Source organism: Carex rostrata, chromosome 7, assembly GCF_964058835.1.
Source record: "Carex rostrata chromosome 7, lpCarRost1.2, whole genome shotgun sequence".
Classification (NCBI taxonomy): Eukaryota; Viridiplantae; Streptophyta; class Magnoliopsida; order Poales; family Cyperaceae; genus Carex; species Carex rostrata.
The window spans coordinates 10,739,586-10,757,841 of NC_135924.1; the positions used below are offsets into that span (position 1 = coordinate 10,739,586).

Sequence of the window (18,256 nt, forward strand, 5' to 3'; positions counted from 1 at the left end):
TAATTCAATTTGTGGATTTGTAGAATGAATAAAATTTACAACTATATTTTTTTTAAACAATAAATTTAAAAATTGAGAATAATAAAATTTGAGAATTGAGATTGAGAGAATGTGGAGAGGAAAAGGGTTAGAGGGGTGTATTTAAAGAAAATATTGGAGGAGGAATAAATTTTGAAATTAAAAAAAAAAAAAAACCGGGGATTTGACGGGTGGATCCGGCTGGGTTTGATTTGAACCGGCGAGGGGAGGGTTGTTTGAAAAAAATTGAAATTCAAATTTTAACGGGTAAACGGGTAAGGGTACAAGGGTATACGGGTAAGGGTACACGGGTATACGGGTTTACGGGCACGGATAAACAAGTAAGGCGGTTAGGGGGTATTTTCCCTAAATGCCGGGTCCAGTCCGTCCTATACCCGTACCTGTGTACCCGCCTATACCCTTGGCTCGGGCACGAGCAGACCGGACATGGGCTGCCCCAGTGGGTGTTGTCAATACACTACACGGAGCCATCTGTCCCTATATACTAATTAGCATTGTTCCCAAATCCCAATTTCAACTATTTTTTTTTTTTTTTTTAAAACTTGGTAGTGGCTACTACTTGCGGAAGTACAATATTTAATGACCCATTCCAATTCTAGCTACCAGCATAAATGCGAGTTGCTAAGTACACAGCATCTTTTAACTACATTTCATGAACCAATTAGGGAGAATGATCGATACTGATGGAAATACAACAACGGATTTAGTCTTTTCAATTTGTCCTCTTCTTCTTGTCGTCTATGATGAAAATGAGATATTGTGTTCATGAGATTTCATCTCAATGGTTAACCATTTGAGTTATTAGTTTGGCTTCCCTCTAAACTATTTTCTATTGAATAGAGCTGTACTATTTTCTGCACTGCAAATGGGATCTTTTTTTTTTGTTGGAAAAGTGGGTATGCCACTACTTTTATTAAGAAACTAAAATCTAAATATCAAGGCTATGTTTGAATGTACTGAGAATAGCGAGAATAGCATTGTTCTGATCAATCCAAACACACTCAATTGCTATTCGGAACAGTGAGAATAGCGTTGTTCCGCTATTCCTACAAAAAGTCGGAATAGCAATTGGTGTTCTCTCAAATGTTCAATCCAAACAATATTTTTGCTATTCCAAATAGCACCACATCAACACTATTCTCACACTCTTCCAAAAATCACTATTCTCAAATAGTAGCTATTCTAGCTATTCTAGAGTGCATCCATACGTATCCCAATAGCACCATACCCGGTACCATGAGGAAATGCTTAATCCTAAAGTTTTACTACATATATAACTAATCAAAGCATCGGTAACATAAATAGTTTGTTACCACATAACCAAAAACAATTTGGTTTCTTTTCTTATTATTTATAAGATCTTTGTAGTTATTGTGTTGAGAAATCTAGGTGAGCCTTAACATTAATTTGACAGTATCAGATTATAAAAGGTTGGAGTTCGATCGTGATGAGTGTGATTCATAAAAAAGTCAAAAACCGTTTGATCTGAATTGATTGGTGGTCACTGGTCAGGCGTACTGCTCTCAGTCCCTCATGGATTTGCATAGTGGAGAAGCACCTATCATGTGAAAAACCAGAATCTACATTTATCATCCTTGGCTGATGTCCCTTTCCAAAAGGGACATAAGCATTTAATAAGCTAAAATCTCGATCGTGCAAGTTCAAGAATCCACTCTGTATCCTACCCGTCAATGAAAGCCGGGAAGAATAAGGAGTTCTCCTCATAGGCACTGTAACACTGTCTCTGATTCTCTGAAACGCAGTGTTAAATATTTTGTGGTATTGTCTCAGCTTTTGATCAACTTGGTCTCTTTTTTGGAGGATTCTCGGGGGACAGAATCTATATTTTATAAACTGAGATTTTAAAAAAAAAAAAAAGGATAGGGAGGTGATAAATGTACCCCCAACTCTATTTTTTTATCAAATTCCTCAACTAACGATTTTTAACTGGGGTTATTTTTTAGAAGGTCGCTAGTGCATTTACGGTTGACACTAGCTGAGACATACAAATCATTATATCTACACTTGCAAGTTTTTATATATAACATATTAAATCTTTATAAATACTGGACGTGTTAGCTCTTTATGAATGCTAGACAGCTAGTGCTAGTTGGCTTTAATTTGAATTGAAATTTTCCATAAATGTCGTGTATCAAATGTAGGACTAACTAGTGTAAAATATTAAAAATTCATTGATTTTAGAACTTTTATTAATACTAGTATAACTTTATACCTAATATATTAAGTCTTTATATCTAGCATATTAAGTTTTTATACACGACATATCAAGTTTTTACAATATTCAAAGTGAAAGCTTTTAAAGGGTTCAAATTGCAGTTACATACATAATATATCAAGTCTTTATAATCTATCATATGAAATATGTATAACTAACATATCAAGAAGAAGAAAAATAGAGAAGCGAACATAACTCATAAATACTTCGATATGAATCTCATTTGAAAGATAAAATCGAGTACAAGATATTCGTATATTTAAATTCGTAAAATTTCTTACATATTGTCAGAAAAAATAGATGAGATTGAACGAAGAAAAAAAGAGTGAAAAAAAATCTTTCATTTTTTTTTAACCAAAATAAAGTAAGTTAAAATAAATCAATAAGAGTAAGGCTAGGAAGCTACCGGTAGTTAAGACAACTCTTTGCTACCCCTTTTTCCACCATTTGTTTAACTTTGATATTCGTGCTGGCGATAGATGCTGAGAAAATTAACAGAGACGGAATACATCTCTCATTCTCTCTGTTAGCGAGTTACTCCATCAGTCCATCTATCCTTCCCCTACCCGTCAACCCCTCTCTCTCTGCCTAAACCCTACCTCTCCTCTCACGCTAGATTTTCTCCTCTCGCTGCCCTCTCTCGGCAGGCTGAAGCTCTCCTCTCACGCTACCCTCTCTCCAAAAATTAGGTATCTCTCTATCGGAGCTTTACTGATTCTGTTTAGATCTAATTACTTTGATTGTGGCTAATTTGATTTGAGGAATAATAGAGATTTGTTTTCTTTTTTTTTAAGAAATTGAGCAGACCCTAGTGTCAGAAATTCCTATAATATCAATCTAGTTAGCAGCCCATAAATGTAAGATTAGAAGGCACCTTCTGATGATTTTCAAGATAGAAATATATTTACATATATATTGAATTGTGAGTTCTAGTTTTTAATGAAAATAATTTAGTTTAACTATCTCTATGAGCTTGACTGTCTGTTTAGACCTGATTATCTTGTTTTTGGTTAATTCAATTAGAATAAAGATGGAAATTGGCTTTCTTGAATTTTTTTTGCAAACCCTTGAATCAAGAAATATTTTTTCAGAAATGTGAGCTTATGTTATTTTCAGGAATTTACTTTTCTTATGTTATTTAATTAGGTAATGTATGTTTCGAGAAATGTGAGCTTCCAATTCCAAATTTGGAGGAAGGCGAGATTGGAGGTAATGAGAAATAGAAAGAGAAAGATGATGTTGTAGGTAATGAGTCTGAGGAGAAAGATGTTAAAGGTGATGAGTCTAAGGAAGATGATGTTGGAGGTGATGAGAATATGGAACTTTTTGTTGGAATGGAGTTCGGTAGTGATCTTGAGGCGCGACAATATTGCTGAATTTAAATATTGCTGAAATTTTGCTGAATTTTTTGTTTGTACATGTTACATTTTACTTCGAAAATTTTGTTGTTACATTTTCTATTAGTACATGTGTGCACTCTAATTGTTACTTTGAATGAACTGTTATAAGCACGTAAAAGGACAATTTTGTCATAACTTTGGCATAACAGGAGCAATCTTGCTGAAAATAAGCATACGTTAAAGGGCAATGTTGTTATTAATCACAAGTCACCATACATCAACTAACTAAACATCAAGCACTACATTGCATGCAATTTAAAGATAAAAACAAATTCAACAACAGTATGGCTTCCTAGTTATGATATCTTTAACAACACTATGGCTTTGACATCTCTGGCAAAGAGGGCACGACACATCTTTCCTTGCATTGTTGTTTATGGTTGGCTACTCATCTTACCTAGTAAATTAAATAATTTTTTAGAAAGGAATATTACAATTAGACAACGCATTCATTCTTGCTTTAACAGTTAATCATACAAGAATAGTACACACATTTAATAAATTAAAAGACATTACCTATATACATGTATTTGATAAATTAAAAATCTACATCAGATTTCAGAATAGTACAAACACTAACACAACACTACTGGTACATGTGACCAGCGGGAAAGACAAGAAAATGGGCATGGAACTTGACTGCTACATAAACAGTCCCAAAATGACCTTTGAATCCTCAGGAAAATCTAGAAAACTCTGCACAAATATCATGCCAAGCATTTTGATATTTGATTTTGCATTTTTAAGATTTTTCTACTATTTCAATATATTTTTGAACTTCACCTTTTTCAATTTCCAGTTTCTGCTAGTTTTGTACATGAACTGCTAGTACCATAAAACTACCCTTAGAAAACCTTCTGCCAGTCTGAGCTCTGAACATCCGAAAATTCCCCAATAAATCATGCATATAGAACATGTTTTAACATGCATTTCCATATAAAGAACTTCCAATTTGACTCAGTAAATTGATCACAACAAAATTTTGAAATCAGAATGTTAGAAAGGGTAAACTGGTTGTTACAGTCAAGATATATGCTCAAAATTGATGAAACATATATCTAAAATTATGTAAAAGTTGTAAATAGACCAATCTAGAAAAATAGTAAAAAAAAAAAAAAAAACAATTTCTCCTGGATATAATTAAAGGAAAGAAATCTAAAGATCAAAATTAACCTTACAAATTGAATCTGTGGCAGCTGATAGTGTGCATGCACAGTGATGACTAGTACATGTGGTACAAACTTGATCAGCTCAAAATATCCTGAGAATTGAGTGCTTTATTGTAACCTGCTCATAAAGAAATTTTTCTTTAGAGAATATTGATCCAAAAATGAATAGCCTTTTCATGATTCTGAGGTTAAATTGACAGTCTGACACTAAAGTCAATAAAGCTTGATTGTAACCTAAAATTTATAATTAACTACTATTCCCCCCCTTTATCAACTGATTAAATTAATTGAATGAAAATAGTTCAATAATGGTTCAATAATTATTTTTGTGGAAAATGTTCACAGTTCAATAATAATGGGTTGACATCAAATTAATTGAATGCAAATATTTTTAATTCCAGTGATCACATTCAAGCCTGATTTTGACATAACATTGTATTGTATTTCAAATTGAACTCGAATGACCAAAATTGATAGAATCCTAAACTTATCAAACTCAGAGCTAGGTCTAGCTCGACCAGTATTAAAGTTTTTGCAAGTTTTAAAAAAAGACGAGGTCCTAATAAGAAATAGTCAGGCTGAGAAAGATACCTGAAGAGGGGGCTCAGTTCACATGCGGCAGAGAGGGATGGCTCGCATGGGGTTGGGGTAGCGGCCGAAGGGAAGCTAGGTCGCGAAATCGCACACTGAGGAGGAGGAGGAGGAAGGATCGCCCGGCTATTAGCTGTGAGAAGGGGGTGGGAGTAAAGGGGTCGCTAACAGAGAGAGAGAGCGAGAGTGTGTGTATTCCGTCTCCGTTACTTTTCTCAGCGCCTATCGCCAGTGTGAATATCAAAGCTAATCGAACGGTGGAAAGAGGGATAGCAAATAGTTGTCTTAACTACCGGTAGCTTCCTAGCCTTACTCAATAAATAAAGGGGGCTTGTGGGTAGATTGAGTGGCGAAGACCTGGAGGACAAGAACGTTTCTTAAAATAATTATGTAGGAGTGAAGTTCAACAAGAACAAACTCAAATGAACTATCTCTTTTTTGAATAAAGATTGAGATTAAATCATCAAATTATTTGGTATCTATAAGAAATTTTTTATCCGGATTTTGAAGTTTTAATCTCTCAGACATAAACTATTGTCTTTGCCACTGGACAAAATACTAATTCTCGAAATAAAGTATCTTAGCACAATTAAATTAAGATCAGGTGTTTTTGGATTTCTTAATAAAATTGGTGGATTACTCCACTATTAAAAAAAGAAAGATAAGGAAACAAAAATGGAAATAGGTACGATATCACAAAGACTTTGATCTTCATCGTTGGAACCGTTGTAAAAGTTTGAATCCGGTCTGTTCGTGCATTACGTATTTGGACTGAATTAGTCTGAATTCTCATCAGACGGTCCAAATATAAAACTCAACGGTAAAACGGTAAGATAATATAATATAAGCATCCGGACTTACACAGCCAGATATATTATACGAGGAAATTTGAGTAGAACTATGGTGTTCTTAAGTTTACTAAGGATTTGGTGAATTCAAGTCTAAAATTCGTCAAATCAGTTTCAAACGATGAATCTGAACCGTTGAATTCCGTCTACTTTACGAGTGATGCGTCTATATATGAAAATTTTAAACATTTGAATTAATTTAGTATCAAGTCAAGTGGTCAAAATTAGAATGTTAATAAATTAATTTTAATGCATTCATTTTTTGAACGCTTTTTGACCACTTGACTCTATGCAAAATTAAGTTTTTTTACATGTAGACGCATCGATCACTCGTAAGGTGGGTGAGTTTCAACGGTTCGGATTCATCATTTGAAGTCTATTTGACAAGTTTTAGACTTGAGTTCACAAAAAGACTTGATAAACTTAAGAACACCCTGGCTCTACGGACGAAATTTTGTTACAAATATCAGTTAAGCATTGTAAAGTCCCGACAAAATTTCATATCCTAATAAGGGCAATACTGAAAAGGGTAGTTTTCTGAGTTGAGGATTGTACAGTTTAAAGTAGAGCCGAGGAGGTTGGCATTTAAGAGGTGAATAGTGTGTTTGTTTAGCAAGACCTTTCAAATGATTGATTTGTAAAAAACAGTCTGTTGAATAGTATTGATATAAAAATTTGCCAACTTCTCAATCTACAATGATCCTTAAATGTAAGGACTCTGATAATTGTCCACAACTCTTATCTCTCTGTTGTTCTCTCAATTTTATTTGTTCAATCCCGTTTACATTTCTCATAATCTATAAAGAATTTTGCGAATCTAAAACCATGAATGTCTTCTATGCAATTTTATCTTTCAAATGAGATCCATAATGACATATTTTCGAACTCGTCGTCACACAAGTATTTATCGTAATTTAAGTATTTATACCTATGTGGTCAACTATTTTTGTTAGAGAAGTTTTGACGTAGGGACGATTGGGGAAGATTGATGCGGAGATGCAGGCTCTACGATTGGGAATAAATACTTACAAGTATAGGTATAAATACTTGCACGATGAGGTATATAAATACTTGTGTGACGATGAGCCCGAAAGTATGTCATCATGAATCTCATTTGAAAGATAAAATTGCGTAGAATATGTTCATTGTTTTAGATTTGTAAAATTCTTCATAGATCATGAAAAATGTGGACGACATTGAAAAAAGAAAAAAAAATTCATATCTAAAAACATGTATGATTCTTCTCCTCATGTAGTTTGAGTGGTCCCCTCATATAGTTATATCAAGTTAGATATGCAAGTATTAATATCTTAGTCTGCAAGTATTAATTTATTATCTTCCAAGTATTTATACCTATGAATTTAATTAAACTTGGAAAACCACAGTATTTTGAATAAATTTAATTAAACTAGTTAGTTAAGTTAGTTTATCAAAGTTAAAATCTGTTTAAGAGATGAGGGGATGAGAGTGGGGTTTCATATAATTATTCTAAATGTAATCTCATTCATATATTTAAATTTCATAATATCTAATTAGAATACAAATTAAACTATTCTCAAAATATTAGTAAAATACGTAGCGTATATATGAGAACAACATCAAATACTTTTCGTACTAAATTTTTGTATGCTTTGACTAATTTAACAAGTAAATATTATCATGAACAATAAAGTTTGTAGACTTGAATTTTAATCAAGGTTCTAAATAGCGATTATAGCGGTATAGCGGGGAGACAAAAAAAAAAAGTTATTGCGAATAGCATAGCTATAGCGGAAGCTATCACACATAGCGATTTTCCCTTTTCAAACTTTATATTCTATATTTCTACTAATTATCAACATAATCACTATTTGAAAGAGAAATAAGTACATACTAGCCATTTATTTAAAAACAAGATTGAAAACTATATAGTAATGAAATGCATAAAGAAATTCATTTTAGAATAGAAGTGTTAGGAGCATAGATTACGAATTAGGAGGGACAATTGTCATAGATTGAGAAGTTTAGAAGAGTGATGATTAGAACTAAAAGTTTCAAATGAGAATTTTAAGGATTATATCCTTCTCAGATATTTATTATTATAAGCCTGCTTGTGCAATTTGAGACGGTCTATAATTATATATATCCCTAGAATCTAAATTTTCTAGTTCCGCTGTGCCTGTATATATATATGCATATATTGCTTTCAAGTTCCAAGCAAAAAGGTTTCTGGCATTTTGCGAAGTTCTGATTATTCTCAGTAGTCTTATTCCTTCATTCCTGTCTCGTTTATCGTTTATACTGGTATGCTGTCTTGTACAGAATAACTCTATAATTTAAAACTAAAAGTTTTGGAATGATGACTTTGAACATTTAAATTTCAGAAACCCATCTTGACATCATGAGAAAGTACAAACATTAAATGCAATGATGAAGTGTAGTTGCATGGTACTGGAATTTGGACAGCATTTATAAATGGCTACGTATTACAAAACAGCATGAAAGACGTGTAGCTCAGACTCACACTTCTTATTACTATATATAGGCCTGGCACTGCACAATCTCTCTTTAGAGAAGAAACCCAACACACTAATATGCAAATGGAAACTAAATATTTATACATCTTTTTACTTCTTGTCAATGTATCAGTGCTTCAGTCAAATGCTGCGGTGCCACAGGTGCCGGCACTGATTGTGTTTGGTGACTCAATAACAGATCCAGGTAATAATAACGGGTTGCAATTCAGCTGGGCGAAGTGTAATTTTCCGCCTTACGGAAGAGATTTCAAAGATCAGAGAGCAACAGGAAGATTTAGCAATGGAAAGATCCCACCAGACTTCTTAGGTAAAACAAATTAAACCAATTTTGTAATGATTTTCTATAGTAAAAAACATTTGATAAATGTCATTATTTTTATCTAGTTGTATGAACGCAAAGGGTTAGACCGTGAATATGTCGGTCAGTTAATTATCTTTTTGCTCATTGCACCATTTACTGGTGGTTACTGGCTCTTTCATGACCCATCTGCAGAGAACTTATCCTGTACTTTTCTGTCAGTTTTTTGGATTTTTGTTGGATTAAATTGAATTTTATCATTTCATTGTGTTAGTTTGGTAATTTACAATTGGGTTAGTTCTGTGTCTAACTAGCAAAAAATGTTAACATGGAAGTGGTCAAATTTTAATGCAGCTTCTCAGCTTGGGATAAAAGAATACTTACCGGCATACCTGGATCCAGAACTGAGTGACGAGGATCTGCTAACTGGTGTAAGCTTTGCTTCAGGTGGGGCCGGTTTCGACGACATATCAGCTAAATTAGCAGTACAGCTTATATTGATTGTTTAAATTATTGTATTAAAAGACAGTTCTTATTTCTACTTTGCTATATTAACATTTTATTTTATATATATACTTTAGTCTGCTTACACACTGTGGGATCAACTACAAATGTTCAAGGAGTACAAGATAAAAATAGAAAAGGTGGCAGGAATTGAGAGAGCCTCCAAAATAGTCAGCGATAGCGTTTACCTTATATTCCTTGGGAACAATGATATAATGACCACATATTTCTCAACCAATATTAGATCAAATTATGATATTCCTTCTTACGTCAATTATTTAGTTCAAGCAGCCTCAAGTTTCAACAAGGTACACTATTTTACCAATCTTACCTATAAGCCCTTCTTTGTTTTACCTTTCTTCTGTATTTTCTTGGTTAATTTGTTGTGCAATAAAGGGAAGGCATAAATTGGGTATAATTGAGGCTAGTCAGCTTCAATTGTAAAATAATTATTCTTCGTGACAAAAAGAAATACAAAACTCATTATTTGAGAATGATTTGGATTATTAAAATTTTGATCAATAATTGGACTAAATTTTGTTGAATTTAACCCTAGTGATGGTAACTCAGTTTTGCAATAGTGCGCACTATGAAAATTTGGTAACAGTACTGAATTTTCATTAGTTCAGACTAATTAAAATGAGGGAATCAATTAAAATTTATACACATCTTTCTCCATTACAGAATTTGTACGATTTGGGGGCCCGAAATATCGCCGTATTGGGTGTACCTCCACTAGGCTGCGTGCCCGCGGTACGAACTCTGAGAGGAGGCATAACAAGAGAATGCGTAGACATCTATAACGAAGCAACGTTACTGTTTAATACAGAATTATCAGCTGAGATGACGAGGTTGGCCCCTGAGCTTCCCGGGAGCAAGATAATATACATGGATGTATACAGCATACTGCTTGATCTTATCATGAACTCATCTCATTATGGTACAGACTATATCAGTTGAAAATTTAAGCTCAGAAAAGTTTCATCAATGAGATGTGTTCCACATGTGCTGGTTCACCGTTTTCAAATACGTTTGAGTGAGGCTATGGTAATAGAAATCACTTGATTTGAAAATTGTAGACCTTCCAAAAACAGAGAATTTGTACATATACATCTAAATATAGTAAAAAAAAAATCTAAAAATTATGTAAAATTTGGTTTGAAAGTACATTTTCATATGTATATCATGTTTAACCGTTAGTAGAAATTATTTGATTTGAAAATTGTAGACCATCCAAAAACAGAGAATTTGTACATATATATCTAAATATAGTAAAAAATAATTTATAAATATGTAAAATTTGGTTTGAAAGTAATATGAATATCATGTTTAACATTTAGTAAAGAGAATTTGGATTGACTATTTACATTTTAAAAATAGAAATATGGATCCAAAGCACGGGCTGATCAGTAATATGTATATACCATAGTCTCTTCTGGTTTTATTGATTATGGAGGTATTGATGGATTGGGTTTTCTGTAGAACAAATATTTTAATTAATACTCAAATAGCAAAAGGACTGGGCCAATTGGGCTTGACGGTTCTAGACAAATAAAGGATATTATAAAATTGAACTGAAAGAGTATCAGGTGCCAGAAAAAGAATGTATTTTATATTTGCTCTGAGCCTCTGAGGTTATTTCTCAATTAATGAGGTTTGGTATTTATTTTAGGGTTTGATGAAGTAACAAGGGGCTGCTGTGGCACTGGAGAGATAGAAGCCACACTTTTGTGTAATGAAATAAGCCCTTGCACGTGCGAGGATGCATCAAAATATCTATTTTGGGACGCTTTTCATCCCACTGAGAAAGGATATGAGCTCCTAATAACTCCACTGGTCAAAAAATATTTACCTATTTTTGGTTGATTCCGGTAGTCCACTCAATTTGATAAATATTATTTTCCGAACTCTTTCGGGTTTTTTTTGAGAGGCGATTTTTTCTTTCGTCTTGCCATTAATAAGTTTGTATTTCAGTGCTGTGTAGTTTCAAAAGTGAAGATATTGTGTGATTTGTCTTGTGAACAGAAACTATTTGTTGAGGGCCTTTTTCTACTGATACAATGTCAATATAAATAAAGTATTTCATGGTGCTCAGGCAATTAAGTTAGGTAATTTTAGGGCAAAGATATTAATATAGTTGTTTTTTAAGTAAAGTTGAATATCAAACCACTCAACTGCTTTGCTTTAAGATCTATAAGAGATTTTTCATTTGTGTTTGGAATTTATGACTTCTACACATAAAGTATTATTTTGACTACTAGATTAAATATTGATTCTCTTAAATTAGTTTTTTTAATGTAATGCTATTTTGATTTTATAGTTTGTGTGTAACTAAAACTGCTCTATTAAAATATTTGTGCAAATTATGAGGGCAAGATGGTCATTCTCACTTGCCCAATTCAGCATTGACTTACAATTTGACCGCCTCATCTAGAAAGAGGAAAGAAAAGGGAATGCTATTTGAAGAGCATCAATTGAATTTTTAAATGTTGAGAGAAAACTTTCTCTATTAATTCTAGTTTTATCCTTGGCTTAATTAAGAAATGAAACAAGCCTTTACTTTCTTTCCAACTTAATTAAGAACAAAAGTTAACAAAAATAATGGGCCTCGCATGAGAAAAACATGCCTTCGTATTAAGTAACTAATATTTACTTTCATATTTTGTACAGATTGAAGATATATCTAAAAGCCTCACGAGCCAGAGTGACGCTACACCTACTATAGTCTCATCATCTTTTGCGTTTTGATCTGATAATTTTTATTTCTCTTTATCTCTACCGCTAAAAGTCAAAGATTCAGAAGAAAGTTCGATTTTTCCACAAAAAAATTAAAGCTAAATTAAAGTTTTACCTAATTCTCAGCACTAAAAAAAAGAACTTCAATTCATTTGCCGCAGATAGTACTTATCATAATACAATACTCCAATTAAAGGTCTTTGCAGCGTTATAGTAGTGTCTCCATATAACAAGAAAAGATGGTAGTTGCAACCTTAATACAATACTCCAATATAAGGTCTTTGTAGCACTCTAGTAGTGTCTCTATATGACAAGAGAAGATGGTAATTGAAAACCTAATACAACACTCCAATGTAAAGTTTTTGTAGCACTCTAATAGTGACTTTATATGGCAAGAGAAGAGGGTAGTTGTAATGATAATACAACATTTCAATTGAAGGTCTTTGCAGAACACTAGTAGTGTTTCTATATGGTAAGAAAAGAGGGTGGTTGCAACTCTAATACAACACTCAAATTGAAAGTCTTTGTAGAACTCTAGTAGAGTCACCATATGATAAGAGAAGAGGGAAATAGTAACTCTAATACAACACTCTAATTGAAGGTCTTTGCATCATACTAGTAGTGTGTTCTATATGGCAAGAGAAGATGATAGTTTCAACTCTAATACAATACTCCATTTGCATGTGTTTGCAACACTTTAGTAGTGTCTCGATATGGCAAGAGAAGAGTATCGTTGCAACTCAAATACAACACTCTAATTGAAGGTCTTTGCAGCATACTATAGTAGTGTGTTAGAAACTTTAAATACCATAATTTTTAAAAAATAGTTAACAGTTATTTAGAAATCCTTTTGAGTTTTGGGCATTTATTTATTATTATATTATTTATGATTGAAGCTATTATGTATTTAAGTTTATTAAACTAATTCGTAACTTTTGACTTTAAAATTTATTGAATCGATTTGAAATGATGAATTAAAACCATTTCAATCAATATACTTTATGAGTGATACTTTTATATTCTAAATTTATAAATTTATTTAGTATAAATCAAACTGTCAAAAATTAAAATTTATAAGTTATTTTAATACACTCATTCTTCATTATTTTTAACCGTTGAAATTTAAGCTAAATAAAATTGGAACTTACCAATTTAACATATAAACCATGGAGGAAGCAATATGGATCCAACATTTGCCGCCCCTAGTCCAGAAGTTCTTAAATAAAATATACTTTAGGTAACTGTGCTATTTTAAAAATAAATTCAAAATATGCTTGTTTTTTATAATAATTGTAAATTATGTGTCTGAAAATATTACCCCATCCAATCACAATTTCTAGCTCACATCAATTGTTAAAGAGGAGGGTTCAAATGCCTCCATGTTTTTGTGCCTCCATCATGCCTTCATCTCTCTCCATTATTTTCAAAGTTCAAACAGTCAATCCGAACCGCTCAACCTAACCTCCATACTAAAATATGTTTGGAGGCCAAATTTTATATTTTTAGGAATTTTTTTTACTATTTTTTTAGATAGGTACAAAAATACTGTTTTTAGATGGTTTAGATTTACTGATTTTGTACCTATCTAAAAAAATTTCAAAAAATATAAAATTTGGTCTCCAGACATATTTTAGTATGGAGGTTAGGTTGAGAGGTTCGGATCGACTGTTTGAACTTTGAAAATGATAAAGAAAGATGGAGGCATAATGGAGACACAAAAACATGGAGGCATTTGAACCCTCCTCATTGTTAAATAGATCAATTTTACCTGTAGAAAATTTTCCTTTAAAATTGGTAATATAGATTTTTCGAATTAAACTCTCTAGCCATCTTAATAAGGTTAAGTTTATACTAACATCACTCATTGTTTATTTACAGTTCTCTATGTTATCTTTGTTTTCTCCTTTTATAATAAAATTTCTATTTCTTTTTTTGAGATGCCTGCCAACCCAATAATTCTCCCATACAAATATACAATAACTAAATTCTCATAGAAAAATGAGTACATTTCAAATATCATATCTTTTTTGTTTCATTGTGCCTCATATTTTATATTCATTTTTAAAGTTCAAACTGTTGATCCTAACCACTCAACATGATATCCACATTAAAATATGTTTGAAGACCAAATTTTATATTTATTATAATTTTTTTATTAATGTTTTAAATGGGTACAAAATCACAGTGTTTTTATGGTTTAGAAAAGTGATTTAGTATCTATCTTAAAAAATAGTAATTTTTTTTCACAAAAATATAAAATTTGGTCTCCATGCATATTTTAATAATGATATCATATTGAGTGGTTCTGATCGACAATTCAACTTTGAAAATAAAAATATAATATATGAGGCACAATAAACCATAAAATCCACGAGGCATTGAAACCAAAAAATTACATTACCGGTACATATTGGAGAAGCACCTAGAAGCACCTATTATGTGAAACACAGGAATCTACATTTATCATCCTTGGCTGATGTCCCTTTCCAAAAGGGGCATAAGCATTTAATAAGCTAAAATTCTCAATCGTGGAAGTTCAAGAATCCACTCCTTTATATCCTACCCGTCAATGAAAGCCGGGAAGAATAAGGAGTCCTTCTCATAGGCACTGTAACACTGTCTCTGATTCTCTGATACGCAGTGTTAAATATTTTGTGGTATTGTCTCAGCTTTTGATCAAATTGTGCTCTCTTTTTTGGAGGATTTTCGGGGGACAGAGAATCTATATTTTATAAACTGAGATAAAAAAAAAAAAAAAGGATAGAGAGGTGATAAATGTACCCCAACTCTAATTTTATCAAATTCGTCAGCTAACGATTTTTAACCGGGATTATTTTTTAGAAGGTTGTTAGTGCATTTACAATTGACACTTGCTGAGACGTACAAATCTTTATATCTATACGTGCAAGTTTTTATATATAACATATCAAATCTTTATAAATACTAGACGTGTTAGCTCTTTATGACAACTGGCGCTAGTTGGCTTTAATTTGAATTGAAATCTCCCATAAATGTTATGTATCAAAAGTAGGACTAGCTAGTGTAAAATATTAAAAATTCATTGATTTTAAAACTTTTATTAATACTAGTATAACTTTATACCTAACATATCAAGTCTTTATATCTAGCATATTAAGTTTTTATACACGACATATCAAGTATTTTAAATATTCAATGTGGAAGTTTTTAAAGGGTTCAAAATGCAGTTACATAGTATGTCAAGTCTTTATAATCTATCATATGAAATATGTATAACTAACATATCAAGAAGAAGAAAAATAGAGAAGCAGACATAACTCATGAGTATTTCGGTATAAATCTCATTTGAAAGATAAAATCGAGTACAAGACGTTCATAGATTTAGATTCGTAAAATTTCTTACATATTGTTAGAAAAAATAGACGAGATTGAACGAAGAAAAAAAGAGTGAAAAAAAAATCTTTCATTTTTTTAACCAAAATAAAACAAAGTAAATTAGTAAGTTAAAATAAATAAAGGGGGCTTGTGGGTAGATTGAGGGGCGAAGACCTGAAGGACAAGAACGTTTCTCAAAATAATTATGTAGGAGTGAAGTTCAACAAGAACAAACTGAAATAAATTCTCTTTTTTGAATAAAGATTGGAGATTAAATCATCAAACTATATATATAGTATCTACAAGGAATTTTTTATCGAGATTTCAAACTTTTAACTTCTGAGGCATAAACTATTATCTTTGTCACCGAACAATACTAATTCTCGAAATGAACTATCTTAGCATAGTAAAATTAAGATAAGAAAACAAAAATGAAAATAGGTATGATATGATCACAAAGACTTTGATCTTCATTGCTGGAACCGTTGTAAAAAGTAAGCTAAGTTTGAATTTGAATCCGGTATATGTTCGTGCATTTTTTTTTAGGGTAAGGTAGCAACTTGCTATCTTACGGATTTTCATTGATAAAAAAATATTTACAAGCCAAAGGAGGCCTTTCAAAAAAGAAAAAGTGGAATTTATTTACACCTCAGTGGTCTACTATTGTAAATTTACATCTCGTTTTCAACAATTTTTATCCCATTGGTGAACTTCGCCAACAGTTTCTCGAGCCAGTATCAATGCCGGCTTGGATTGTTGGGAAAATATCCTTCTGTTTCGTTCGCGCCATAAGGCCCAAAGGCCCGCCGCCCAAGCAGTGTTCCACTGTTTTGGTGTATTATGAGGCCGCAGGTGCCATAGTTGAATGTGATTGAATGCGACGGGGGGAATGGGTCCGAGCTGAACCAATAGGAATAAAGTCCACCAGAGGGCCTGAGCGTAAAGGCACTCCCATAGGAGATGATCCGCAGTCTCCATAATATCTTGTCCGCATAGAGCACAACCTGAGATGAATATGCCACCTCGCTTACATAAAATCTCTCTCGTCAAAAGCTTATTTTGTAACATTACCCAGAGGAACACTTTGACCTTGGACGGGGCCTTGATCTTCCATAATCTAGTGTAGAAGGGGCACGTGACTCCACTGTTGTGTAGAGCTTTGTATGCTGAAGAGGTTGAGAAAACTGCAGATACCTCCCACCTCCAAGTAGTAGTGGCCGCGGTGGTATCCCGAATCACTGAGGCATTATAGAATGGGACAAGTCTCTGAAGATCTTTAATGAAGAAAAATGTGTCATTAGTCGATCGCAATTGCTCCATGCTTGAGGAATTGTAGAGCAGCTGGACTGTCTGAGCCCAAATGCTTCGTTCGTTAGTTTGGAGGATCCATATCCATTTGACAAGCAGTGCATCATTCTGTGTTTGGAGGTTCATTATACCAAGGCCACCATTCTTTTGGAGCATGCATGTTCTTTCCCAGTTGACCAAGCAATTAATTGCTTTGCAGGTTTCATTACCTTTCCAGAGGAAGTTCTGCCTGATTCTGTCAATGTGCTTGATAGCCCATTTGGGAAGCTGTAGCGCTTGCATATAGTGGAGAGGCATGGAGGAAAGAACTGATTTAATTAAAATCAGTCGCCCCCCGAAGGAGAGGAGGGCCGATTTCCAGGATGATACCCTTGCTCGGACCGTCTCAATTAGTGGTAGGTAGTCGATTTTCCTCGGTTTTTTGATTGATAGCGGCAGACCGAGATACTTGATGGGAAGATGTGAGGCGGGACTCCCTAAGATGGACTGAATTGTTGGTATGAGACCTTGGTCAACCGCAATGGGAACGAACGAACTCTTGGCCTGTTGATTTGCAAACCCGTTAGTTTCTCATAGATGGAAAGAATCAACGATACTACTTTCAAGGTTGTCGGGTGAGCCTCTGCGAATATAATTGTATCATCTGCATATTGAATCGGTTGTGGCTTTATAAAGATTGGTGGATGCATCGCCGGGAGTGAATTGGTTATGAGCCAGTTGAGTGAGTCTGCGACTATGATGAACAGTAACGGTGATAGCGGATCCCCTGACGTAGACCTCTTGTATACCGGAAAAAACATGTTTGGCTCCCGTTGACTCTAACCGCTGAGGAAGATGAGCGGAGAATATTGAGGATTGATGCGGACCATTTCGGTGGGAACCCTCGCTCAATCAATAAATTGGTGAGATAGCACCATGATACCGTATCAAACGCCTTTTCAAAGTCTACTTTGAAAAGCATCCGGACGGTCCAAATATAAACTCAACGGTCCAAATATAGAATCGTGCATTATAGAATTGTATATACCGAATTAGTCCGAATTCTCATCAGACGGTCCAAATATAAACTCAACGGTAAAACGGTAAGATAATATAAGCATCCGGACGTCTTACACAGTCAGATATTGTAACGCTTCTGAATTCGGGTATATTTTAAATTTAGAATCCAATTTGAATCAAAATAAAAATAAGAATAATATATATAGTTCAGAAAATAAATAGCAAAACGTTTTATTAATTTACATGAAAGTTATATCT

General features: G+C 33.2%; 1 protein-coding gene and 1 long non-coding RNA gene across 2 annotated transcripts; one reads left to right on the plus strand and one right to left on the minus strand.

The window, feature by feature from the left end:
• Window positions 1-3,848: 3,848 nt before the first annotated feature.
• On the minus strand, window positions 3,849-5,580 carry LOC144557625 (uncharacterized). The gene is made up of 3 exons (XR_013512721.1): window positions 5,436-5,580; window positions 4,849-4,962; window positions 3,849-4,067 (listed from the first exon to the last, which is right to left on the minus strand). It is a non-coding gene; the product is annotated as an uncharacterized LOC144557625 (long non-coding RNA).
• A 3,213-nt stretch (window positions 5,581-8,793) lies between these two features.
• On the plus strand, window positions 8,794-11,610 carry LOC144557577 (GDSL esterase/lipase EXL3-like). The gene is made up of 5 exons (XM_078306167.1): window positions 8,794-9,106; window positions 9,452-9,582; window positions 9,679-9,909; window positions 10,286-10,541; window positions 11,274-11,610. Exons 1-5 carry the CDS (start codon window positions 8,857-8,859, stop codon window positions 11,465-11,467), a joined length of 1,062 nt encoding a protein of 353 aa, XP_078162293.1. The 5' UTR covers window positions 8,794-8,856; the 3' UTR covers window positions 11,468-11,610.
• Window positions 11,611-18,256: the final 6,646 nt, after the last annotated feature.

Coding starts and splice junctions, on each gene's coding strand:
- LOC144557577 (XM_078306167.1), top strand. CDS start 8,857: ATGCAAATGGAAACTAAATATTTATACATCTTTTTACTTCTTGTCAAT. Junction 9,583..9,678: donor ACATATCAGCTAAATTAGCA/GTACAGCTTATA, acceptor TATATACTTTAG/TCTGCTTACACACTGTGGGA. Junction 10,542..11,273: donor CATGAACTCATCTCATTATG/GTACAGACTATA, acceptor TATTTATTTTAG/GGTTTGATGAAGTAACAAGG.